The sequence below is a fragment of the Synchiropus splendidus genome, chromosome 7, assembly GCF_027744825.2.
Source record: "Synchiropus splendidus isolate RoL2022-P1 chromosome 7, RoL_Sspl_1.0, whole genome shotgun sequence".
NCBI lineage: Eukaryota > Metazoa > Chordata > Actinopteri > Syngnathiformes > Callionymidae > Synchiropus > Synchiropus splendidus.
In genome coordinates this window covers 16001501-16014434 of record NC_071340.1, presented here as the reverse complement: position 1 = coordinate 16014434, position 12934 = coordinate 16001501, and the positions used below count along the sequence as shown (strand labels likewise).

The window sequence follows — 12934 nt, the reverse complement described above, 5'->3', positions numbered from 1 at the left end:
ATGACAGCCGCAGGGGGAATTGACGCCAAGGCAGACATTCCATCTTACATGAAGATATACTTTCTCCTCCTTTTTTCTTTTAACAGCTCAATCCCTCTCTTTCCATCCTCCTGCTGCTCTTCTTCTTTGATACGTGAGGGGGTTTTAACCTCTCCAGCTGCTGAGGTTTTGCCGACTGGCTGGCTGGGGGATCTCAAGGCCCTACTTGGTATGCACTGTCCATGTGTGTGCGTCTAGGAGTGTGTTGCCTACACCACACTTTCTGGAGTCGGAGGGAGGGCTGCGTGTCTGATAAGGGCTGCTGGCTGAGCGTGGCTGACCCATGTGGGCCCTTCACAAGCTGTCAGAGCCGTGGCCCTCAGAGGGGGGCCCTTCCATCTGCACTGCCCCAGCCTGGGCTCACCCAGCAGGGAGCAGGATAGAAGCGTGGCTGGGGTGCTACCGTTGCAGGAGACTGGGGGATGGGGTGAGAAGGGCGGCTCCATATTCATGAAAGCGGCACAAAATCTGTCATCAGTGGAAACAATGTCATGCCCAGCAGCCGTCTCCTTTTAGTAGAGTTAATATCGATGGGCTGTTTTCATTTCATTGGACTCACCGTGCCAGCACATTATGGTCTGCTCCAAGTCGGAGCAGAAAAACAAGTCATGCAGATGCACCGTGTAGACAACACGACGACAACAAGCAGCGAGGACGACACCCATAGCTGTTGATGTTGTTAGCAAAGAGCACAGATACAAAGTCACTCACAAAGGTTCAGAGTGGTGACGGGAGTCAGACAAATGGAGAAAAAGGAGAGATCGACAACATGATGAAAAGGCAGGCTGGGAGGATTCTGCAGTGGCGTTCCTGATGCTCCCGATGCTCCCGTCCCACTTCAAATCCGGCCCGTCGCCTGTCTTTCTGCCTGCCAGCCTGCCATTCGATCTGCCAGTTTAGCAGAGACAGAAAGGCAGCGAGAGCAGCGGAAAGGAGCAGAGAGGAGCCGAGATGAGCGAGATGATGTCGGGGTGGCACGGGGGAAATCAGCGGGGCACAGGCGCTCCCAGTTAAAAGTGACATGACCTTTTGATTTTGTCACCTGTCACCAACTGCCATGTCTGACTCTGCACTGAGGAGCGCTGCTTTCCTCTGCCTCCGTCTCTCTCTGACGCTCCGTCTCTCTCAGTGCCTCTCTCTTCCTGTCTCCAGCTCCCACTCCGTCTCCCCGCTCTTCTTCTTCTTCTTCTTGCGGTTTTATGAAGGAAAAGTGGAGGTGTGACTTTCCGGAGAAGTTGAGGCATAATAGGCAGCGTTTCCTCTTTTCCTCCGCTAATATTGACTCTTCTCTACCTGTGTTGAGCATGGCTCTTAATGAGGGCAGATGTCAAGACACTGAGAGTGTTGAGAGAGGCAGGCTTCGTTTGAGATGCAAAAGCAGGAAGAAAATAGAATATATAAAAATGGCAATGAGTTCGTCTTGGAGAAATTACTCCAGGTTCAAATAACCAGACGTTATTAGCACCTGGGAAATAAAGCGGAATGAACCGCGGAGGTGCGTCACCGGTTCCTCTTGGATTGTCGGCTCAGCAATCCTCTAAGTTGAACATGAGCTTAACCACAAAGAACAGCAGAGTTGGAGCAAAACACTGATATCATGAAGTCCAATGGACCTGGCAGCATTGAATACTGGTGACAGACAAGGAAGCTAGTCCTGCCAACAGAACACAGGTCCAGCGAGTGGGTCCAAACCCACCCGTGAAAAAACACAGAAATCTGCTATCAAACCTTCAAGTGCTTCCTACCAGCTTCTGGAAAACAGCTGACCGCCAACAGTTTAAAGCACAGCCTCTCCGCAGGAGGAAAGTCGGCGTGTAAGTGTGAAGCATCTCCACACTATTAAGGTCTCCTGCTCTCTAATGGTCTGGCTGATTAAATGGTTGAATCTCCGTAATGGTCTGCAGCGTTGGATAAAGAGGAAGCTCCTCCAGTGTGACGGGGCCTAATTGCCCGTCATCTTGTGGTGGAAAGAGACATCACCATGTTTGCTGCGTGCCCTCCAAGATGAGCTGAGGCCAACACCTTCGCAACATCTGCCGAGGGTCTCTGCAGGCCAACAGAAGGGCAAGGAGAGATAGCTTTTTAAGATGCCTCCCGGCTTGTTAATCTCCACGCATTCCACGAGGGGATCTTCTTTTTTTCTTTATTTTTTTTTTTTCCTTCAACAGAGCCGTGTCCTCTGACTGACCAAGCCGTCTGGCGGATTGTGAAAAGATGTGAAATGGAAACGGTGAAGTTCAAGAGCTACATGTTAAATCCTCTTTCTTCTTCCCGAATGGCGGAGGTTCCGCAAAAACATGCAGGTCAGGTAGGGGAGCTAAAAAAGAGTGAGGGGTCAAAGGCCGAGGTTGCTACATGATAAGGAGGAAGGTCAGGGACCTCTCTGGCGCATCAGCTCTTTTAATCGCTGTTCTGAGGGCGCTCCTACTGCTAAGCAGAAACCGGTCAAGGTTGGAGCAGGTGTAAGGAGCGCTGATCCCGGATCTGTTTGCCAGGCAGCGTGTAACCACACAACAGGCAGTGACCCTGAGTGGTGGGCTGCGGCGTGGAGACCCACAGTGTTGTTTTGCTGCTAGAAACAGGCCAGAGGAGTGTGTGTAAACCAAGATAAAGGTCCTCACGTTGAAGCCATGTGATGACTCAAGGTTCTCTTGATTAGGAAGTCCAAAAATTGAGGGATTTTTTTCCCCTCCAGTTCTGATCTTCAGCAGACATTCTTTTGGCATTACCTTCACCCCAGATTGTTGGAAAGCCACAGCGCTCCGGATACTGACCCTCGCTCAGCTCAGCAGAATACTTCAGTTTGGCATGATGCTTCAAGTCATTAGAAAGCTGTTTCCTCTTCCTTTTCTGTTCACTTTCTCTGGGAGACAGATGATAAGCTCAGACGCATCCAGCTGCGGACCGCAGGGAGGCAAATATCCCTTGTACCTGCTTCGCCCTCCCTCCATTGAACCTAAATTATTTATATATTCATTTGTCGTACGACATCACAACAACAAAGTTACTCATGAAACAGATTTTGCGAGCTCATATTGGCAGAAGAAATGGGCTTCTAAATGAGGTAACGTGGAGATGGATATCACTTGGTAACACGTGCGATTCAGTCAAGTCAGTCCGGCAGGATCGGATGTCGGAGCCAATAAAAATGTGGGCTCCGGTGTCAGTTCCTCCCGATCGACTTCTGCACAATAAAACTTTGTGGCGAGCAGAAGAAGTACGTCTCTTACCAGGAAACGCTCGCCGTACAACACTCAACAGTATCAACATGTCTTAAAGTTCCAGCCAATTCCTGCGGCACTTGAGACACAATAGTCCCTTTCAAAAGGGCAGAGAAGAAGCGATCCGTCATGAAGTGGGAGTTGCGGGTACATGCTGATACGTACGTGAAGTGCGCTCTGTGTTACAGGAATAACCTCAGTTTAATTAGGAAGTGCATGGAAAAGGAGAGTCATTAAGGCTGGATGAATTCACTGGTGAGAACAAGTCATCAAGCTGGGCTTCACAACGGGATAGGCGCATCTGTCAAGCAATGTCGCCATCTACAGGTGAGAACGTGTATTCTCTGACAGAAGCAGCTGCGAGGCTGCTTTTTTTCTTCACTTAAAATAAAAAAATGTGTTCGAAAATATGCTATGTGCGCAGGAAAAAAGCATGCAGCACAAGGTTCGACAGAGATTTAAACCTTTGACACAACCATTTGGGATAATTCCACGTCAAGATATGAGGCGAAACGATTTTGTTTAGAATACTAACAATAAATATAAATCATGATAATATCTGTCGCAAATACAATTTCATCCATAAAATGCACACACAAGGAAAAGGCATGAGAGAATCTAGGATCGGTTAAGAGCTGATTTCCAACTTGGTCTCAGAAAAATGGCACTTATTAAAATTAATCACTTCATTGTTCACGCTTACTCCTCAGTCCAGCTCTCGCTTTCACTGGCAAACTGAGCCCGGCGGTGATTATAACACGTCTGTTTTCCGTGACATCGCTTTGACATCATTTAATTGGTATAGAGATATAAAAAAAAAAAAAAGAAATGAATTAAATAAATACTCCTGCAGGTAAGTGGTGTAACGTAGCTCAAGGTGACAGCCCATTATTTCTGCCCATTCTTTGGCTCAAAGAAGCCAAAATGAGAAATGTTAGCTCGCAGCGGAAAGGAAGCTCAAGGGGCTGATGGAATTTTTTGATTAAGAAAAAAAAAAAGTTGGGTTTTTTTTCGCATTTCACTTTTACATTTGAATGACAAAATGTGCTGTTTTTTGGTTAAATCTTCAAACTGCACATGAATAATGAGCCTTAAGTTTCAAACAAGTCCATTACATATTGTATTATTAGGACAGTGGAGGACAGCTGAGCAGTGCTGTCGCCACACAACGGAAATGGAGGGTCACGGCCACGTCACATGCGGATGGATATCAGATAGCTTTGGGCGCTACTCACCACGTCTTGCCTCGTGTCCTTCCCCGATGAGATGAGGATGTAGTTCCAAGCAAGCGGCAGAAGCAGCGCCAGGGGGATCATATAGAGCTCAAAGTTCCATACCACAAGGACAAAAAGCTGCAAAGAACGGCAGAAAACAAAGTCACCATGGCTTTCAAATGTTCATACTCAGGACCTTTATTGACCTGCGGGAGGTTTGTGACCATATGTGTGATTGTAGAAGAACCTCTACGGGACAAAGCCGGAATATGAGGTCTTGCTTAAACAAAGGTGGTGTTCTGAGCCACTGTGACCCATGGAAATGTCTCAACCATCAGCAGAAGTGACGGGTGGTGTTGAGAATGAGCACCGGCCGTCACAGGCTCTTTCCCTCATGCCAATCATCCCTGGAGTGGAGGTCACATGCGGCTTCAGCTGTAGCACATCACGGTTCAGCCCCAAACCCCCAGCATCTGACCCCACAGACCCTGAACCCCAAGTCCCTAACCCTGTCACTCCAAGCTCCAATACCCTCGCCCCATCCCCAAAAGACTCCCATGCCTCATCTCTAACCTCCTCTGCACCCGTCTGCCAAAAGCATCACCCCGACACCTCCTCTCTCATCAACCAACAAGTAAAGTACCAACTGGAAATTAACCTTTCCCCCGAAGCCTCACAGGAACTTTGGCAGGTCTGTGTGCGCCCTGCGACACCAGAGAAAATGCTTTCACTCCACCGCTGTTTGCAAGAGTAGGAACTTCTTTTGTTCCGTAGAAGCCTGATTTATAATAGAAGAGAGTCGGGGATTATGTTCCTACAACGGTCACTTTCTTTCCTTCCAAAAAGTGTATTTTCCATGCACAAAAATGACACGTGAAAATAACATCCACCAAATACTTCAACTAAAATGGTGTTAAATGGAAGCAATCATTGTGGAAATTAAACGCATTTGTTGTCGTGTTAAGTACATAAAGTTAGTTGAGTAATATTTAATGGAAAGATAAAAGATACAGTAATTTCATGGATTAAAAAATCAGCATAAGAAAATAAGATCTGATTCATTTAAAGATGATTTTAGTCTAATTGTTGTTCAGTTTTTTGCGAAAAGACGCTGATAATTTCCCTGCAATGTTGTTTGTGCTACAGCGTCATCATAGTGAGTAAAATTGTGAATTCTTTAATGTGTCAAAAGTTAGGTTCCAAGAGCTGGTCCCCACATGTACAGCTATAAAAGGACCCACACACACCCACGTACACACATTTTGGGAAGTTTGGTAAACTTAACAAAAAGCTGTCACTTCATGTAAAATTAACAAACTGACACTTGGTAAACAAAAATAGACATTAATTAAATATGAGCAATGGCAAGTCTGTTCCCTCAGTGCTCAAATTGTTATTATTTTTCTCAAATGCAACCAACTCTCCCAACAGGGAAGCTTCGTCTTCATGTGCTAAAAACACACGGTTTTCAAGAGACTCAACAATGTAGAATGTCGGTAAAAATATTCAATAACAACAACACATTGTCCTTTAAAAAATATACTCGTGAAAATGCAATTTAATAAATTACAAAAATGGCACAATGTTTTCTTAAGCTCAGCGATAGAAAGCCCAAATCGCCGGTCTTGTTTATGTCGACTCAGAAATGCAGCGTATACGATCCATATTTATATAAATGTAGGTCTTTCAATTTCGCCCGAGGGTGCTTAACCTGTTTTCGCCCCTCATCCCTCCCCCTTTCACTTGGAATAGCTGAAGGCAAAGTCTTGACTGGCAGCTGGAGGAACCAGACACCTAGGCACAGCAGTGGCCGGCCCTGCCCCGTCTCCGTGCCCCCCGGCTGGGTAACAGGGGCCCTGCAGTGCCTGGACCTTTCCGACAGTACAGGGTGATGGTGGACGGCCACCCCCCGTCGCTCCCTACACCAGATAGCAGACTAGTCGCCTGGGGAAGAGCGAGTGGGAAGGAACCTGCTGTGGATGTCAGCGACCAGAGGAAGGCGGAGGAAGACAAACTCCACGAAAACATTGTGGATAGAGCGGAGAAACAGTCAATTAAAAATACAAGTGGTGGTCAGATTAGATATTGTGGTCTGCACAGAAAATCATTCTAACATTGTATTAGTAGTATGAGTGTAATAAACTTTTGGGATGCTGGAAATCAAAACCCACATCAAATACCGTATCCCGGAGGTGATCCATTTCCCTGTTCGGAGCTCACATTTACTGAAGTAGAATTAGCTGTAAAAGAACTCATTTGCTGCAGTTCTGAGAAATGCATTTGAACTGGACGTATTTGCTAATTGAAAGAGGCTCTTGTCGACGTGCAAAGCAGACGATTTTGATGAAAAACAAAACCAAACAAAACAAAATCAGCTCACTCATTTAGTTTGACAAGACTTTGTTGTGTGACTGCTGCTGAAATTCAAGATTGTCGCGAACAAATAAAGCATCCTTCGACAACAGCATTAGAAATGTTTTCCTCGAGCTCTCGTGCACTTTGCGGGTTCCGTCTCGTACGTTTCGGAGCACAAGCCATGTCCTGTCAGCTGAGAGCCGCAGCACCGTGGGAGGGTAATATTCAGTACTTTGGCTTACATTAACCACACACCGGGCTAACTTTCCCCCTGCTCTGTCTCAATGGAGTGAAACTGAAGTTTGGATTTCAGAGTTTGCCTTTATCTCTCTTACATCAATTTCCATGCTGGCACTAAGTGTTGCCAGAGAGCCAGTGAAAGTTCTGTTAAGTTGGTGGAGGGGGGGAGGCGCTGGGTCCCGCTCAGCCTTTATAGAGTGGTGTTAGACTGTCCCCTGCTGGACGGCCCCGGAACTTCTTCAGAAATGAGTTCATTTCATCCATCCGTACAATACATTTATTAACTTTTAAAATACTAAAGGGTAATATTGGCAAAAGTAGTGCAGAAACTTGAGCTTGACAAACATAAAATGACACATAGCTATTATATTACTTGTCATTAGAACACAAATATAATTCCACTAGTAGCAACAACAAACATAAAAAGTACTAATAACAACAAATAACCTAAATGGCACACTAACAGGGTTAAATAATTCAAGTGACCCTGCTTTGCACAAAACTCTCTAAAAATCCTCCTCGCATTGTACATACACTGGTGTTAAAAAGTAGGATTTTCATTGACAAGAGTGAGTTTGAAAAGCATGTTTTGGAACTGACAAAGCCTTGAAATGAAGCGAAATTCAAAAGTTCACAATCCCGACAGCTTAATAAAACGATTCTGTTTCATTCCAGAACTGCAGAGGGTTTGGAGGACGAGGTGAGAGTCGAATCCAAGTGAACCTGTTGCTGACGGCGGCGACCAAGTGGGAGGTCCTGTTCAGCTCAGGCCCTGATACCAGCTTTTATTTCCCGAACTTTCAGGCACCTTGACGCAACTTTTCAAAATGAAGTGGTGCTGCACAGGCATGAGTTTACTTGAAGGGAAAATAAACCACTTTCCTCGTACGGGAGCAGCGCGGTGACACTCTATCCACTCTACAAAAAGACGCCGTGTGTTTTGTGTTACGTCTCTCTCTGGTGATTAAACTCCGACTCTGTATTCTGCGTCAGCCGTGCCACTAGATTTCAACTTTCATTCATTTCGGAAATCATGAGAGCAGTAAAATGTGAAAGTATATCTTTCAAATCTGTCCCTTGCTGTGGGCAAAGACGAACCCCACCATTTTCAAACTTTTGAAAGTTAGACAGGTTCTTTGAAGAGTCAAAGGAGCAATTTAAAGAGACCTGGAGTGGTGCGGGTGCCACGGCACGCCGTTGCGTCTTAACCCCATCCCAACACACACAGACACATACCAGTACACACACCTGATGGGTGCTTCTGTACCTCCCTTTGCCTTTTTTCTCCCCCTTTTTTATTTCAGTGGGGTGAATTTTTATCTAAATGCAAAGCAGGTGATAGGTGCTCCAGTTTCCTCTAGAAGTAGCTCCCTTGTCTGGGCTCTCTTCCTGATAAGAGTTCTACTTTGCCTGACATAAAAGAGCCCGGTATCATTTCCCCAGCCTCGGCAACAACCCCCAGCTCGCTGCCCTCGCCCTTCTCCAGGATTCACAAAGCTGCCTGTATTTGCTCCCAATTCAGGGCCCAATTGCAGATAAAGTTACAGCAAATTTGTTTGGAGGAAGAGCTGCAGAAGCCCGTGTCCCTGGGGCAATAACAGCCTTGTCTTGACGGCGCTGTCAGGGGAGCTGGCAGCGGCAGCGAGAGAACAGAACCCAACACCGCTCAACCCCACAATGGCCTTGCGAAACAGGAGGGGCGGAGAGATAAAGAGCAGCAGGGATGGACGGGCCGATAGAAGGGAACGACACTCGGCTTGCAGGTGTGCAGAGGAAGCAGGCGCTTAACCCCCAAACATGGAGTCACTCAGACACACCCGTACGGACACACACACATGCAACCGCCACCCATCACGCCGGACAGGAGGGAACTCTGGTCCTGTCCACTGTGCCAACGCCTGAGGCCAAGCTGCCATGGTGGCTGATTCATCAGGATGAGCGGATGTCTGTGAGGAGTGTGTGTGTGAGGCACATGAGACAGTGGCATCCCTCTCATACGCACACATCTCCCAGCCCTTCTTAGAGCCGTGTATAGGTAAAAATGTAACGCCTGAAGGCTCTGACTGAGTAACAAGTGAATGCAAAGAAATAGAATGTGCACACTCACACAAACTGAGGTCGTTCAAACCATCCAGACTGAAAATCAGAACTGGCTAAACTGCAAACTTTCACTTTATTTATGGACGCAAAGCTACTGATAATGACTAATAAACACTAATAAAACACATGATGTCCCACGACTGCCCACTTCATTAACACAGGTATACTAGCAAACACAAGTACTTAACCACTGACTGCACTGACTACAGTACACATTGCAATAAAGCATTTAAGAGCACAGTTGAGAATGATGTGGGCAAACTTGTGTGAGCGCTGACATGATCGCAACAGCACAACTCACACCACGCCTGCACAAACAATTCTAGACTACAATGACAGTGGCTTAATAAAGAAACACTCAGCCCAGCAATATTCAACATACACGTGTAGTAACATAACACAATATGAATTACGTTCGTACTAGTGATAATACCACATATTCTCAAGAAAGAGCGGAGACACAAATACAAACTGGCACTAAGAAGCCAACAGAATGATATTCAAGAGCCAAATCAATCAATTTTTCAACAGGAACGAGTAAAAACCTGTTGAATTGAGATCATCAACCTATGAGGAAGAACTTTTCTTTACCATTTGAAGCCTTGAAATCGACAGAAATGTCCCTTTTTTACAGTAAATCACTCATCCTCAGGTGGACTCTTTGGCCGTGGCGAGGTGTTACTGGAAATATCCCACCCCACATACCGCTCGCTCCCCCTGCAGCTCACGGAGCAGCTCAGCGACGCACACTTGTGCGAGTTTAGATGCCGCTTTTGAGGCAAATTCCACCTCTGCCGCTTTGGAAAAGTTAAGTGTAACATCTGTCTAGAAAGACAGAAAGGAACACACACACACACACACACACACATGCTTGTAATCACACACAGCCGTGCACCTTCATCAACGCACCACCTTGGCCAGATGGCCCCCCATAAAAACCCACTTAAAGAGATGAGCGAAGTGATTAAGAGGCCTCTCAAAGTGAGGGAGAAATGAGAGAGGCATGAGGAAATGGAAGGGAAGAGCGGGAGGGAGTACCTGTGCGGAGGAGAGGTCCTAAATACTCTGATGCTTTTAGCTAAGTGCATACTCCTATGAAAACAGAATCACAAAAGAGCGTGGGAGGGGGGGCCACACATGACACCTAAATTTCAGACTTTCTTGAAACTATCAAACATCCTGTCCTTGGCCTAGAAAAAAGGTTCTTATAAATGGTCTGAACGAGAAGGAGCACAACAGGAATATGAATATAAGGAAACAGCAGCTGTAGGTTTCTTTCTAAATAGAGAACAAGAGGAGAATAGATATATGCGTCGGGCGCCCAAGGCTACGCTTCCAATCACCATATAGTTCGGTTACTCTTGAGTGACACCGTTTTCTGTGGTACCTCTGCTTCATTTCCTGAAGATAAGACCAAAAAGATCCAGTGTTTTGAGACAACGCGTGAGTTCAGGCTGACGGCTGCACTTGCACCCGCCGAAGTGAAATGTTAACTGATCGATACTTGGTCTCTTCTGACCCGTGTCTTGCTGTGACACTCTGACCTGCTGTAGAACCCAACACACACACACACACCTCTGCTGCCATCTAATCTCGCCGCTGTACAGACACACACCTCACTCCCACGTCACCAGGCAGGGCCCACATGTCCGAGAGCTGCTTAAGTCAGGACACAGACAAGTTTAAATGGCTCCTTGTCATCTTTGAGAAAGGACCCATCATGTAACTGCTCACTACTGCGCCGCAGAAATGTCCAATTATGCTTCACCTTTTAGTACCAGACTCATCGCAGAAGAGAAAAGGAAAGCTGCCAAGAATTCCCGAACATCATTTAGAATTGTGTCTGAGTATACTTCAAGGTTTGAGAAGGTCAGAAACAAATCCATGTTATGGTGGTTCGCTCATGGAATCAAGTCTGGTTTGACCAGGGAGACACGAATCTAAATGTAAATCATGGTAACATTAGGTTGGTAACATGATAACAAGGTTTCTCCAGGAAAGGAAACAAAAAAGCCACATACCACGAAGGCACAGATGCTTCTCTGTGGTGACTCCCATTCGAAGCAGCTATTAATGTAGCAGCCCGTGTTGATCAGGAACATGATGCAGCGCCGGACCCGGTTGAAGTTTCGTAACAACAGCTGGAGATGGAGAAAGAAAGTGATGATGTCATACAAGTCAGGAGTGGAAACGCACGCTCTGGTGAATGTTCACGATCCGTGCATGAGCACAAACAGGCTTACATTTCTCAGCACGATGCATCAATGAAAAGACGTAACAGCATTGTTTTAATCGCTCAAGTACTTCAATCTCCAAAGTCCAAACAACTTTTGATAAAACTTGATAAGACTCACTCAGCGCACAGCTTTAATGGTGGCTGGCAAATGGACCACTATGGTGAATCACAATGTACTTTTCTGAAGCAACATAACACTTTTTAGTCATTTGTATCAATGACATGACCAATTTCTCCATGTAGAAAATAGAAATGAATATATTTTGTCAAAATCCTAACCACTGTTCCATTGTTTAAACTATGCCCTTGATACTGTAGTGTCTTACATAATGTCACTGAGTTCAATAAAAGAATGCAAAGTAGAAGTAACCACTGAATCCTTGTTTACAGCACTTCATGATTGAGGAAAAAAAAACACTATGGCACTTTACACACTTGAGTTCAAACGCCACTTTACGAAAAGCATCACAAGTACTTTTCTCATAAATCCAAGTGTCATCAGATGATGTACGGTCCCTGTATGAGCATTACAGTTCCCAGAGTAGACGTCTGACTCTTCTCCCTGTGGGTTCTGCAGGCACTTGGCCAAAGAAGAGACAACTGTCCTCCCCTGAGCTGCGGACCATTGAGGGAATAACATCCCAGCTGCTGCAAAAAAGAAAACCTCCCAATCAGGTCATCAACAGGAGAGAGTTCTCCCGAAGGAAAAACCATCTCCGAGAATTCTAGGCCATTATTTAACTCTTTGGAAAGAGTTTTAAATATGAGTGGCCTGGCACGAACTGTGTGGGATCTCCAGTGTGGCTTTTTCATGCTTCAGATGGAACCAGGATGTTACTTCCCAAACATGTCGTCGCTAAACTGAAGATGACTGCGGTTTCCTGCTGAGATCCAGTGGAACCTGAGGACAGCAAGGCGGTGGATTTACACTTCTCCTCGCCAGCGACGTTGCCTTCATGATTGTTGATGAATAATACCAGCATGCCTTGAGTTATTCTATCAAAATGCTGAATGCTCTGCGTGTTAACTTTGGGTGAAAATTAAACAGCCTCCCTGGTGGAGTGTAAGTGTTGAAGATATAAATAAAGTAATGTTGAACACGCATCGTCATTTTTTTTATTTTATCCAACATTGTATTCACGTCATTTGGCTCCACAGATTTCAGTACTGAACACTTGTTCTTCCTGTCACATGTACGTGATAAGAAAACATCTAATAATCTGGTGTTTGTTTATTTGTTCGCAACGTAGCTCAAAATGTCTTGGACCAATTTGACACACATGAGATCACGTGACTAGAGTTGGAAACTGATCCAGACCACAGACACCACATGGATCCAGGAATTGTCTTTACTACTCTTTACTACTGCGAGACAGGGATACTTTTGTCATTATCGCAGTCATAACTCATAAAATACTGACCACAAGCTTTGGCAATGAAAAAAATCAAGATGACATCACAGAAGATAGTTTTCCCCGACACTGTTTGAACCAGATCATGGTTCTAGGTTTTTTATACTTACAGCTATA

At 45.6% G+C, this 12934-nt stretch overlaps 1 protein-coding gene across 10 annotated transcripts in view; it reads right to left on the bottom strand.

Annotated features, from left to right (window-relative positions):
- The window catches only part of mctp1a (multiple C2 domains, transmembrane 1a), a 118596-nt gene that overhangs the window by 33975 nt on the left and 71687 nt on the right, over positions 1-12934 (bottom strand). For 7 of the 10 annotated variants that reach the window (XR_008415568.1, XM_053870993.1, XM_053870997.1 and 4 more), the window contains 2 exons: positions 11191-11310; positions 4496-4612 (listed from right to left, as the gene is read on the bottom strand). Coding sequence is in view for 9 of the 10 variants with exons in the window: in XM_053870993.1 (XP_053726968.1) it covers positions 4496-4612; positions 11191-11310 (237 nt within the window). In the remaining variant the exon portion in view is untranslated. The remainder of the gene's footprint in view (positions 1-4495; positions 4613-11190; positions 11311-12934) is intronic. The other 3 variants (XM_053870996.1, XM_053870998.1, XM_053870994.1) reach the window with 1 other exon arrangement.